The sequence below is a fragment of the Nylanderia fulva genome, unplaced genomic scaffold (genome assembly GCF_048542155.1).
Source record: "Nylanderia fulva isolate GAGA-0341 unplaced genomic scaffold, ASM4854215v1 Scaffold80, whole genome shotgun sequence".
NCBI classification, from domain to species: Eukaryota; Metazoa; Arthropoda; class Insecta; order Hymenoptera; family Formicidae; genus Nylanderia; species Nylanderia fulva.
Window position 1 is genome coordinate 134,235 of NW_028190917.1, and position 13,831 is coordinate 148,065.

The following is a 13,831-nucleotide window of genomic DNA, read 5'->3' on the forward strand; positions in this document are numbered from 1 at the left end:
CCATGCAGCAAACTAACAATATAAACGTCGAACAGATGTCATTCGACGTCAAAATGACTTATACTTGCTACCTAGATTTATCTTTAGAGACAAGCTTTTTATTATGCATTCTTTAAAATAATTGAGGGACAAAAAAAATTGTTCAAAAAATAGGCAAAGTTTAAATAGTTGTAACTTTGTTTCAAAAAATGATAATTTAAATGTTATAAAAGGATTTTAAAACTTGAAATCTTTACTTTCGAAAGATTATAGCTTTTTCCAGTTTCTTCAATTCTGATATTATTTACATACAGAAAACGACAAACATAACGAAATGGAAAAATTTTTCTCACTTTGTAAACGTATCGTATACACAATAAGATGTGATAAAATTTTTTAACATTTTTACAATAATTTTATTATAAATTTCTTCTTCTACGTGCAACTATATATATATATATATATATATATATATATATATATATAGTTGCACGTAGAAGGAGAAATTTATAATATTATATAATATTGAGTTATTCAAAAGAAACAGAAAGTTGGATGTTTTGTACATATTTCAGATTGGAATAGTTGATCTTCTAACAAGTATCGATATAACTCCCGATATTATAATGGGTCATTCTATTGGTGAGTTGATTTGTGGATACGCCGATGGATGCTTGACTGCTGAAGAAACAATCATGTTGGCATATTATGTCGGTTTAGCATTTTTCAACACTAAAATAATAGACGGATCAATGGCTGAAATTAATCTCGATTTTGAAACTTTGAAGAATATATGTCCATCGGATATCGATGTAGCATGTTACAATAGTTTCCATAATTCTATTGTGAGTGGACCAACAAACTCTATAAAAGCATTCCTTGCTAAACTACAGGTTCGAAAATAGTATATAAATAATATTTATCACGCTTATTATAATGTCGAATTTAATAAGTGACAAAGTTTCATTTTCTTCAGAATAACAACATTTCTGCAAGAGAAATTTCCTGCGGACGTATACCTTTTCATAGTCGCTACGTCGAACTCGTAAGAGCCAAACTTTTGAAGTACTTGAATCAAGTGTTGCCGCAAAAAGCGTTTCCAAGCCCGAAGTGGCTGAATGGTCTCTCTTGTAAAGGATTCAGCGCATCTTCAATGTCATGTTTAGCAAAATATTATGCAAATTATCTGATAGCCCCGGTTTTATTTTCGAAAATTGTGCATTTAATTCCAAATGACGCAGTGACGATTGAAATAGGACCTAACAATATGCTACAATATGTTCTGAATTATTCTTTAGAGCCCACAGTGATAAATGTCGCGTTATACGAATTCTCTGATAAACCAGATATGGAAATATTTTTAGACGGAATTGGAAAACTTTATAATGCTGGACTACAGCCACAAATCGCAAATTTATATCCGAAAGTCAAGTTTCCTGTAAGTCGTGGTACATCCATGATCTCTCATCTTGTAAGGTAAATTTTGTTTAAGATTAAAAAGATTTTTGTACTAAGATTAAAAAATAATAAAATTTTGAAAAATTTGAAATTAAATTTTATTTTTTTTCCAATTGTTTAAGGCAGTAAAATAATACAAAATAATGTTTTATACATTATGTTGAATTAATGACATGCTTTACAGATGGGATCATTCCGAAGATTGGTACACATATCGTTATAGCGGACAAATAAAACTTAAAATAAGAGAAACTGCTATTAGTATTCGAACTACAGAAGACGAGTTTATGTATATGACTGGACATGTCGTTAATGGAAAAAATTTATTACCGGCTACAGGATATCTTTTGCTTATATGGCAGATGGTCGGCTGGTTAAGGAAGAAACATCACGTTAATATATCAATTGTATTTGAAGATGTCAGTTTTCTACGTTCTACTATTTTATCACCACAAAACGCAAGCATTTTAACTCTTATGATCCAGAAAGGTAACATATGCAATCAAATTTATTTATACAAAATTCATTGTTCTATGTTTAGATAAGTTACATATGCAAATACGAATCATAATTGATGTACAAAAAATTTTAATTTCCATGATTTTGATGTCTTTTATTTTTATTATTGGCTCATATAATTTTCAGAGTTTTATTGAAAAATATAGCATAGAATATGTTTTCCCGAACTACATTTTATACAATCAATATGAAATTTATATCTTTTATTATTTGTATCTATATTAATTTTGCACTGAAGAGGGTCTAAATAAGACTGAAACGTTTGTGTAATAATATATTTATTAAAATAAATAATAATTTTTGGCCATAATAACGGCATCGGCTCTCAGCTCTTATTCTATTCTGTGATTTATTAATCTTGCAAGCACTTTGATTTTATTTTTATTATATTTTTATTTTTATTTTTATTTATGTCAATATTGTTATAGGTAGTAACAAATTTGAAATAATCGAAGGAAGCAATCCTGTCGTTACTGGAACAGTCCGAATTCCAGATAATATAGAAGACGAGAAAATATGTCCTACATTTATCGATCGAAAAGACAATGACGAAGAGGAAATGAACACGAAAGATATCTATAAGGAATTGAAACTTCGTGGATATCAGTATATTGACGAGTTTCGTGGACTCAAAAGTGCTTCGATCACGGGAAAAAATGGTCATATTGCTTGGACTGATAACTGGGTAACATTTATGGACAATATGTTGCAGTTGATGATTTTAGGTCAGAGTTCGAGAAGCCTTATAGTACCAACAAAAATTCGCAAAGCAGTAATCGATCCGAAATCTCACATAAAATACATCGAAAAACTTTCAAATAAAGAAAGTCGTAAGTTTTCAATATTATACGCATATGGAATATACAAATTTTATATAAAATCACAAATTTACAATTTGCTAGATAAAATTAAGATGATGTCAATTCATCTCAGATAAAACGAAAATAATTTTGTTTTAAATATATCTAGATAAAAGATAAATTTATAAGGCAATTCATCAAAATAACTTTCTGATAATATTATTTTTAGAACCGATTATGTAACACAGTTACAAAAAATCTAAATTATAAATATATATATAAGGGAAGTAAAAATATACTCATATTTTTTTGTAAATTTTTAACGTTGACTGCTTTAATTCTTTAAAAAATACTTAAATACTTTTATGTGATATGACATTAATTAAAATAATTTTAACATATTAAAAGGATAAATAATTTTTACGACCAATACTGGCTAATAAATATTTAATTAATCACCGCAACGTTTCGACCATGGGTTTTGGTCTTTATCAAGTATACTTAAAATTAAAAATCGTGAACATATTATGCGAACAAAACTTTTTGTCATACTGTCGCCCTTGTGTTGCTACTAGTTTAATATCAGATTGAATTACCAGGTTGACAGTATGACAAGAAGTTTCGTTCGCATAATATGTTCACGATTTTTAATTTTAAGTACACTTGATAAGGACCAAAATCCATGGTACAAATGTTGCGGTAATTAATTAAATATTTATTAGCCAGTATTAATCGTATAAATTATTTATTCTTTTAATTCTTGACTGGCAACATCAAGAATTTAATTATTTACTTGATATATTATTCTAAATAACTCAGTAAATAACACCATTTCATCTAAGGTATGCCAATATAGATAGAAAATATATTTTTATTCTGCATACAAAGATAAGATGAGGCCAAAACTTCATCTAGATAATCATCTTTATAATAATAACTAGATAATACTGCTAACATGTCATCGTATGTGTGTTATATTGCAGAAATCCTTGTACAACATTATAAGAATATAGACGTTTTAATATCTGGAGGAATAGAAATATCAGGCCTTATAGCCACACCTATATCTCGTCGACAAAGAACAATCAATCCTGTTCTTGAAGAGTACAAGTTTGTTGGTCATCGAGATCTAAATGTGATATCTTTTCCGGAGGTAATAAGTATGTCGGTGCACCTTGCTCTTGAATGTTACAACATGATAAATGTACAAATCATTGAATTTGTCGAAGACAGCGATCAAGTGATGCCGGAGAATTTAAATTGTTTATTCGTGAGTAAAGTTTTAGATGATATACCGCTAATGCAATCTAGTATCAAACTGGTAGCAACACAAGAGCGATTCAAAGACATCACTTTGCCCGACAACGTTTCTACAGTAGAATTTGGCAAACTAACAAAAAAAGAAAATTCTTTGATGACCATAGCTTACGGAATTCTAACAAAAAATAAAGACGAATTATACGAACAATTGTTGTCTTTCATAATGCCAATGGGATTTCTTTTGATATGGGAAGAATTAGATGCCACCTACGATTACTCGTGTCTGGAAAAGTACGGGTTAAAAGTAATTTTGGATAAACGCACTAGAGATAAGACTTTTGTATTGTTAAGGAAAATGCAATATGTTGCGAAGTTTCAGCAGATAGTGCATGTAAACAATTATGATTTCTCATGGGTAGATAAGCTTAAATCATTTATGAACGAAGAAAATCAGGCTGCAAGTACGAGGATAATACTGGTCGCTGAAGGAGACTTCGAAAGTGGACTGATTGGTCTTGTCAATTGTTTGCGAAGAGAACCAGGTGGTGAAATGATCAGAGGTGTTTTTATTCAAGATAATGATGTACCTATTTTCTCTTTACAAGAATCATTGTTTACGGATCAGCTACAGCTGGATTTACCCATTAATGTTATACGTTCCGGTAACATTTGGGGATCATACAGGCATTTTCTGTTACCACCACTAGAACCAAAACTAGTAGAGAGTGCTCACGTTACTCAGGTGGTACGTTAAGGAAATTTCATATTTACAAAAAATTAAAATAATATTTTGTGATACCTATATTTATAATTTGAGGATATTCTTAACTTAATATGTTAACTTTAATTTTGATATTAAAATTATATAAATAATAATCCTTAAGGTTGCCAGTAATAATTAATAAAAAACCACTCCTCAACGTTTAAAGTCGACCAGACTGGCGATAATTTATTATAAATAATTATTTGAAATACAACGTTTCGGCTGTCATTGCAGCCCTTTTCAAGTACATCTATAAAAAGTTCAATCAAAATAATTATAATTTAATACACTTATTCGCAACAAATAATTATACATTTAAAAACAAAAATGTGTTACATACCAAATTTAAAACAGTAAATCAACTTCTATGCAAACAACCGACAATGTTAACGCTTGTTTTGATGAACAATGCAAGACTGACAGAAGTAAGCACATAATAAATAGATGTTAACTGTTCGCAAGAATCTTAGTCACTAAGCGTTAAGAAAATAGAGACGAAACTAAATGTGTCTTTCGTAATTTAAATTGTCATAATAAAGTCAAATAAATAAAAATAAATAAATAGGTGGATATAAAAATAAAAATAAAAGTAAAAATAAAAACGACTTAAATAACGTCAAGAACACGATCATAAATCTCACTAAAATTCTCCGTATCTTTCTGTAAATTAATATTTTTTCCTTGTTTTTTTTATGTAAAACATTTCTGCAATTTCTCTTTTTCTTGTTTGTTTTTCTTCATGCAGAATCACCAGCAGAATCATTTCAAATAATTATTTATAATAAATTATCGCCAGTCTGGTCGACTTTAAACGTTGAGGAGTGGTTTTTTATTAAAATTATATGTTATATTTATTTATGTTAGACACCTGGTGACCTGAGTAGCTTTTGTTGGGCGCAAAACAGGACATTTATGGTCAACGATGATGATAAAGTAAATTTAGTAAGAATAGTTTATGCGTCTGTTAATTTTAGAGATGTCATGATAGCCAGCGGTAGACTCAACTTTGAATCTATCTCAGACGTACCAAATAATGATTCTTTACTTGGAATGGAATATGTTGGTTTTGATAAGAATGGGCAAAGGATAATGGGCATGTGTGAATCTGGGTTAGTAATATGGACACTTTTAATTAATATATTTTTTTAGTACATAAACTGTTATATTAAACAATCTCGATTAAAGATTTTTTTTATTCATGATTTTAATAATTGCTCGTTTTAATTGGCCTAATTATGTAATAATAGTAATTTTAACATACTCGAGCTTAATGCAATATTTATTTTATTGATTGTATTGTATATTGTTTATTGTTTTATCAAATAATAATGTAATAAATAATAAAATATTTCAATACTTTATCATTTTTATAATATTTATTTATTATAATGAAAATTTCAATTGCCTTTATGTATACGATAAGACAGAAAATTCGCTGAGCAATCAACGTGTTAATGGTTATATTTAATATAAATAATATATTTTATACTTTTTGAAATAATTTTTGAAATGATTATTTTCAGAGGAATCGCTAATATTCGCGTAGCTGACAAATATCTCAGTTGGATCATACCTGACAACTTGACGATGGAAGAAGCTGCGACGATTCCTTGCGCATATTGCACGTGCTATTACGCTTTATATTTGAAAGGTAAAATAAAAAAGGGCGACAAAGTGTTGATTCACTCCGGTACAGGAGGCGTCGGTCAAGCTGCGATTCATCTCGCGCTTTGTGAAGGTTGCGAAGTGTTTACGACGGTCGGGACTGCCGAGAAACGAAACTTTATAAGAAAAACGTTTCCCTCCATACCCGAAAATCATATCGGAAATTCTCGAGACACGAGTTTCGAGCAAATGATTATCCAGGGAACGGAAGGTCGCGGAGTGGATATTGTATTGAATTCCTTAGTCGAGGAGAAACTGCTAGCGTCCGTTCGTTGCCTAGCAAAAGGCGGCCGTTTCCTCGAAATTGGAAAGTTTGACATGTTTGCTAATAGTCCTTTGGAAATATCTTCATTCTCAAAAGGCATTAGCTTCCACGGCATTTTATTAGATAAATTATTCTCTGCAAAACCGGAGAGTAAGACAGTACTGAGAAGGAAAATAGTAGAAGGTTTAAAGAATGGTGCTATCAAACCATTATGCAGGAAAGTCTTCAAAAAGGATGAAGTAGAAGTTGCGTTTAGATACATGGCTGCTGGAAAGCACATTGGCAAGGTATGATTATTTTTCATTATATATTTAATGAAAGAATTAATTTTTATTTGATTATTATTTAATTTATTAATTTCATTGAATATTTTGTATTGCTAGCAGATTAATAAATCAAGGTATTTTTATATAAATTCGATCAATGCTATAAATTGTTTATTTGTTACAATGTTTTGATCATTTACAAAAAGATATAAACAGTTTAGATAATACCTATGACAAAATAATAAAGGTCGTTTAACTTGTGTTTAGTTAAAACTGTTCATTTGTTTAACTCATTTCCATCAGGACACAACGATTCTCTCATGTATTGAGAAAATGTATTGTGCCGCTAACATTATATTGCATTAGAACGTATGTATCTTCGTCTTTTTATTATATTTTTCAAACCGTAATTGTAAATTATTACTATACATATAGATAATTCTCTTGTATTATATAGTTGTACTTGAAAAGGACCTAAACCGAAACATCGAAACAAATAAACAATTTATAGCTAGTATTGGTCGAATTTACTTATATAAAAGTACCCTAATTCTATAACATAGTTTTATTATATTTTCGTAGTATAAAACGCGACATATATTTAAAAAAGTAAAGTTGTTCTCAATGTAGAGGACAACCCTAGAAGGCTTAAGAGAATCAAACCTCATGAATTATTCATTTAAAACTCAACAGGAGACCTATCTTATGATAAGTGTTCCACCCATGTGATTTTAATGTATTAAGAAAAAGTCGCTAGTCGGCCTTGTTTAGGCTGGTGATTAGGGTGGTGTTATTTTTAGTGGGTAAAAATCCCACACTACCCAAGTTTACCTCCACCGGTGTTTTTTGAAGATTTTTTTCACCTACCCCTTAAAAAAAAAAAAAAAAAAAAATTTATATATATATTTAATAAGTTTATTTTTTTGCCTACATTCTTACAGGTCTCTATCTGTAATCTTCATTTCAAACTGTCTTAATTTTTTCTACCATCCTTCATATTTCTTATGTTATTTTCATTTAACTATTTTTCGGCTATACAGAATAAAAAATTCTATTTAACAATCAAAGTATTTATTTGCAAATTAAGTTATATATAAAAAACTAAAATGTTAAATAAAACAGTTTTTGTATTGGGTTCTTCGAATCATGTCGTAGTTACGATCAATAAAAAGACCGATTAGAAAACTGTAATTAATTATTTAGCTTTGTTGATTTTTATATAAAGACACAGGAACCCAAATTTTGTATTATGAATACTTAAATTCTAGAAAAGGATTTTTCATTCTGTATAGGCAATAAATAATATTTGTCGATGAAGCAGACAAAGACAGGATCCCATAATATTTTTTAATGTGTATGTATTCTTTTTGTATTTGTTTTAAATTAATATAATTTGCAGATAATAATAAAAGTTCACAATGAAGATGAATCCTTGGATGCGCCTATACTTGCACAACCCCGCTATTATTGCCTCGAACACAAATCTTACATTGTTTTGGGCGGCCTAGGTGGTTTCGGTCTAGAATTAATTGATTGGTTGATTTCACGTGGTGCGAAAAATCTAGTTCTGACATCGCGAACTGGAATAAAGAACGGTTATCAGCGATTGAGACTAAAGTTGTGGCAATCACAAGGGGTGAACATACAAATCGTAACAGCTGTTGATACTTCGAAATACAAAGACTGTAAATCTCTGTTGAAATTTGCTGAAAAACAAGGTCCTGTGGATGCTATATTCAATCTCGCAGTTGTGTTGAAAGATAGCATATTCAATAATCAGTCTCCAGAGACTTTCGGAGAATCCTTTTTGTCAAAAGCATGGACGACAAAGAAAATGGACGAATTATCGAGAACAATTTGTCCTCAACTTCGACATTTTGTCGTTTTTTCTTCCGTTTCATGTGGAAGAGGAAACGCAGGCCAAACAAATTACGGAATGGCTAATTCCGTAATGGAAAGAATTTGTGAGAGAAGAAAGAAAGAGGGTCTACATGGTTTGGCTATACAATGGGGCGCTATTGGTAATGTTGGGCTTGTCGCAGATATGCAAGAAGACAACAAAGAACTTGTTATTGGAGGTACATTGCAACAAGAAATATCCTCTTGTTTGAATACATTGGAAGTATTTTTGCTTCAAGATCGGCCAATCGTAGCCAGCATGATTGTTGCCGAGAAAGGAAAAGGTCTTGGCCAGGCAACGAATCCGTTTGAAGCTGTTGCAAATATTATGGGTAAATTCATAAATACTATTATGTCAAATATCGTGATCTAAAATTTATATTAATCTACTATTATTCCATCTAATCAACTATTAATTTACTATTATTCGACTATTAAATCAACTTTTAATTCAACTATTATTCAACATTAGCTTTTCGGACCGCGCTTTGTACGGTCCTCATATAGCCTATATTAAACCTGTTTTAACACAAATAATTAATTCTTTTGTCTGTATTACCGCGAACTACTTCCACATTTGTTGTCCGATTTTTACGAAATTTAAACCAAAATTAATGTTTAAATTTTTTTGTTGATGACTACTATATGTTATCTATTTTTTCTTTCAGTATTTTACTTTGCACCGCGTTTTGCATATTTTTAAATGCTTATATTTTTATTTATATTTTCTTGTTTGTTTATTTGTATTTCCACACAATTTCATATTTTTTAAATGTAAAACATTATAATAAGATGCAATTTAATTCGACCAAAAACTTTAACCGCAAATTTTTATATCCCTGTTTCAAGTACGATCCCCTTAAAATGATATTTAAATATTTCATTTTTTCTAATATTTTCTAAAATAGGATTGAAAAATCCACATTTGGCGCCGCCAAACATGTCACTGGCCGAACTAGGAATGGATTCAATGATGGCAGTGGAAATTAAACAGACGTTGGAGAGAGAATTCGATATTTTATTGACAGCACAAGATATTCGAAATCTCAATTTTGCTAAACTTAAACAAATGACAAATACAGACAAGCAAGAAGAGGTCCCTGATGCCACTGATGCTGAAGCAAATAAGTTGGACGGGTTAAATATGTTGACACGAAAACTCAACGATTCGGATTTGAATTCAGATATCTATGTAGAAGTCGGTACAAAGAGGGAAGCTGTTGGAAGCGAAGTATTTCTTATACCAGGAATCGATGGCTGTGCCAGAGTATATAAACTGGTAGAATCGAAAATTAAATCTTCGGCGACGTGTTTACAACACGGTGTATTTCATATTCCGGGTGTCACTCGTTCAATAACGAAATCAGCAGCGTATTTTCTGCCTGTATGGAATTATAAGATAATCTATTTGAAATAATCATACACACCTTTTTTTACATACCATATTATATATGAATTTTTTTCTTTTTTCCAGTATGTATTAGAGAAAATGAAAGGTCAAAAGGAATTTTTAATTGTGGGTTATTCATTTGGATGTTTAATTGCCATCGAATTAGCAAGATTATTGGAAGCTAAGAATTTCTCTGGACGTTTAATAATTATTGATGGTGCTCCTGATCTAATGAAATTTTTGGGTGAGATAGTTCTTAATCAACAGTCGGAACACGAACTACAAAATGATGTTATACTTCGTTTCATAAAAATGTATCTTGGATCTCGTAGTGAAATGGTTAGTTTATGATTAACATTACACATTATGACTTTTTTAAAGTAAAATTTTAATAACAATATACATATATATATATATATATATATATATATATGTATATATATACATTATTTATAAATTATGTGGATTTTAAACGTCATCCTATTTTATCAATAAAATATAATTTTTGCGCATCCATTTCAATTTATTGGTCGAATATGGTAGAATAAAAAAACTTTTCCAGGTTTAAAGTATTAGGTTGGCCGATAAGTCCGTGCGGTTTTTGTCGATAGATAACTCTAATGTTTTGAAAAGCAATTATATTCAATTCAAATTGTGAAGGTACGCATTTCGTTCGATAGGTGATATTTCAACGTGCATTTAAAAAAAAATACGTAAAGATTAGTTGCGTTTTATGTGTGTAACATAATTCGAAAGATGGATAACAAAAACAAGCATTTTCGCCATATTATGTTATTTTATTTTAACAAAGGCAAAAACGCGGCAAAAACATCTAAAAAGATATGTGCGGTATATGGTAAGGATGTTGTGAAAGAACGTGTGTGCCAGAAATGGTTTGCAAAATTTCGTTTTGGAAATTTTTCAATCTAAGATGTACCACGCTCTGGCTGGTCAGTTGAGATTGATCAAGACAAAGTAAAAGCGTTAATCGATACCAATAAACGCTTTACGACACGAGAGATTGCAGATGTTCTCCACATATCAAAAACAAGCGTGTTAAACCATCTGAATCAACTTGGCTACATTAGCCGGTTAGATATGTGGGTTCTGCATGAATTGAGCGAAGCTCATTTAATCAAACGCATTTCTATCAGCGATTCATTACGGAAACGTGAAGAAACCGATTCATTTCTAAAACGAATGATAACGGGCGATGAAAACTGCATAGTCTACAACAATATCCAGCACAAAAGATCGTGGGAACAGTGCAATAAACCACCTCAAATCATTTCGAAGCCAGGACTTCACCCGAATAAAATTATGCTCTCAATATGGTGGGATTGGAAGGGTGTTGTGTTTTACGAGTTGCTTCCAAAGAACAAAACGATTAATTCAGATGTGTACTGTGACCAGTTGGACAAATTAAACGCAGCGATTCACAAGGAACGTTCAGAATTAATGAATCGTATAGATGTTATCTTCCATCACGCCAGACCGCACACGTCTTTACAAACACGGCAAAAATTATTGGAGTTGGGCTAGGATATCTTACCACATCCTCCGTATTCTCCTTCGGATTATTATTTGTTTCGCTTCCTACAAAATTATCCTTGAATGGACGGCACTTTACTTTCGAAGAAGACATCAAACGGCACTTAAAACAGTTTTTCAACGAAATAAACAAGAAGTTCTACGAGCGAGGAATTATGAAGTTTCGTGAAAGATAGCAAAAGATAGTAGAACAAAAGGGCTAATACATTATTGATTAAAGGTATTGCCTTCTATGTAAAAATTATCCATCATTTACATGTAAAAAAATCGCACGGACTTATTGACCAACCTAATACATATAGAAACAAAGCACAGACTTACCAAATTTATGTTCAGAAACAAATGTTTTAATAAAAAAATTAATTTTTTTTATTCTATTATATTATTTACAGCTTGCATCAGAGCTGAATAAGTGCAAAACATGGGAGAAAAAGTTAGAAGCATTTTCTCCTTTTTCGAAGGAGATTACTGTATTATCTGTTGAAAATCAGAAACTTTTATGTTCAACAATTTTCGATCATATAATCGCTTTAAGAAATTATAATATATCTTCGTTGCCGCGCTTGAAATCATCTATAACATTTTTAAAACCTACACTTGCGCCTTTCAATTTTATCGAGGAGGATTGTGGTTTACACAAGGTAAAATTGATTAGATCGTAAACTATTTTATTATTTTTAAGATATTTCTTACAAGAGACATTTTTTTTAGGTCACCGAAGGTACAATACAAATTCATTACGTGGAAGGTACTCATATTTCAATGATGGACAATGACAAAATAGCATCATTTATTAACGAAGCGTTGTAAATTAAAAATTATGAACATTATACAACAATAATTATACAATATAATATAGAAATAATTATGCATGAAAATATATCAAGTCTTAATTATCTGAAACATTTTCAAAATGTTAATGTAGACAAAATTAATATATATTTGATAATTATTTTAATCATGTACTTTTAGCCAAAGCAAAATTAAATTAAATTAAATTAAAATAATAAAAGACAAGATTGGTAGAGAAATGAAATTATTTTTTGTTTCCACCGCTTTATTTATTATGGACGATATTAATTTAAAAAAAGATGTTCTATTCCTTTCAAAATTCTATCATCACATATAAAAAGTATACATATTATGTATTGCATTAATTTTGACATTTGACTACAGCACATATGAGTTTGAATAAAAAATGCTTTTCGCATTTGTATACATCTCATTAAAATGCAAAACAAAATAAGAATCGCAAATGTCGCTCATTTCTGCATTATTATCGTATTTGCTGTACTTTGACACAAAACGTATATAAAATTAATCTGCACTGAACATTCTAATTATTCATAACCACATTATTTTTCATGCAAATAGGGTTGTTATGATATCTTAAATTTGAAATCATATTTGGTTTAACAGACAATAGAGCATATTCTATTCTACGGCACGGATTATTATTGTACTAGTCAGTGTTAAAGTTCCATTTTCTATTTCTAATAGAATTATTGTTGTTAATATCAGAAGAATTTTTTAAAACTTCAACGCGGTGAGTTTTAATTTTTCTTGCATTTATCGAATTTTTTTTTTTTATTTTTGAGTAAATTCTTCTAAAAATTATTTCTGTAAATAACTAAATTGTGTACACAAATAAGTACCATAAGAACATACGTTAAATAAGTGTTCTAAATATTTATTATTTTTCTACTATTATTTTAATTTTTTTCCCAAAATTTGCATTGCTCTGTTTCCTTTTCTCTTGAAATTAGAAACACGAAATATTTTCTTACAATTTTTATGTATTTTAATAATTATATACATATAGTAATGATACATGTATAAAATCGTATTTATTTTAAAACGTTTTATTCCTAATGTCTTATAAATTTATATATGTTATTTTCCATTAGAATGTTTCGCTATTCAGTATATTATTAAATCTTGTGATTTATAACAATAAAATATTAAATTTCGTTCGCCAGGAATGAAATACTAAGGTAGTAGATATTAAACTGACTA

The 13,831-nt window shown here is 29.9% G+C and overlaps 1 protein-coding gene across 1 annotated transcript in view; it reads left to right on the top strand.

The window, feature by feature from the left end:
- Positions 1-13,147, top strand: part of LOC114931629 (fatty acid synthase-like) — a 33,768-nt gene extending 20,621 nt beyond the window's left edge. Inside the window, exons 9-20 of the mRNA XM_085489346.1 lie at positions 555-872; positions 956-1,455; positions 1,622-1,926; positions 2,385-2,786; positions 3,740-4,761; positions 5,644-5,888; positions 6,303-6,996; positions 8,375-9,206; positions 9,783-10,258; positions 10,349-10,603; positions 12,208-12,456; positions 12,527-13,147. Coding sequence (XP_085345472.1) covers positions 555-872; positions 956-1,455; positions 1,622-1,926; positions 2,385-2,786; positions 3,740-4,761; positions 5,644-5,888; positions 6,303-6,996; positions 8,375-9,206; positions 9,783-10,258; positions 10,349-10,603; positions 12,208-12,456; positions 12,527-12,625 — 5,397 coding nt within the window. The 3' untranslated portion in view covers positions 12,626-13,147. The remainder of the gene's footprint in view (positions 1-554; positions 873-955; positions 1,456-1,621; positions 1,927-2,384; positions 2,787-3,739; positions 4,762-5,643; positions 5,889-6,302; positions 6,997-8,374; positions 9,207-9,782; positions 10,259-10,348; positions 10,604-12,207; positions 12,457-12,526) is intronic.
- Positions 13,148-13,831: the final 684 nt, after the last annotated feature.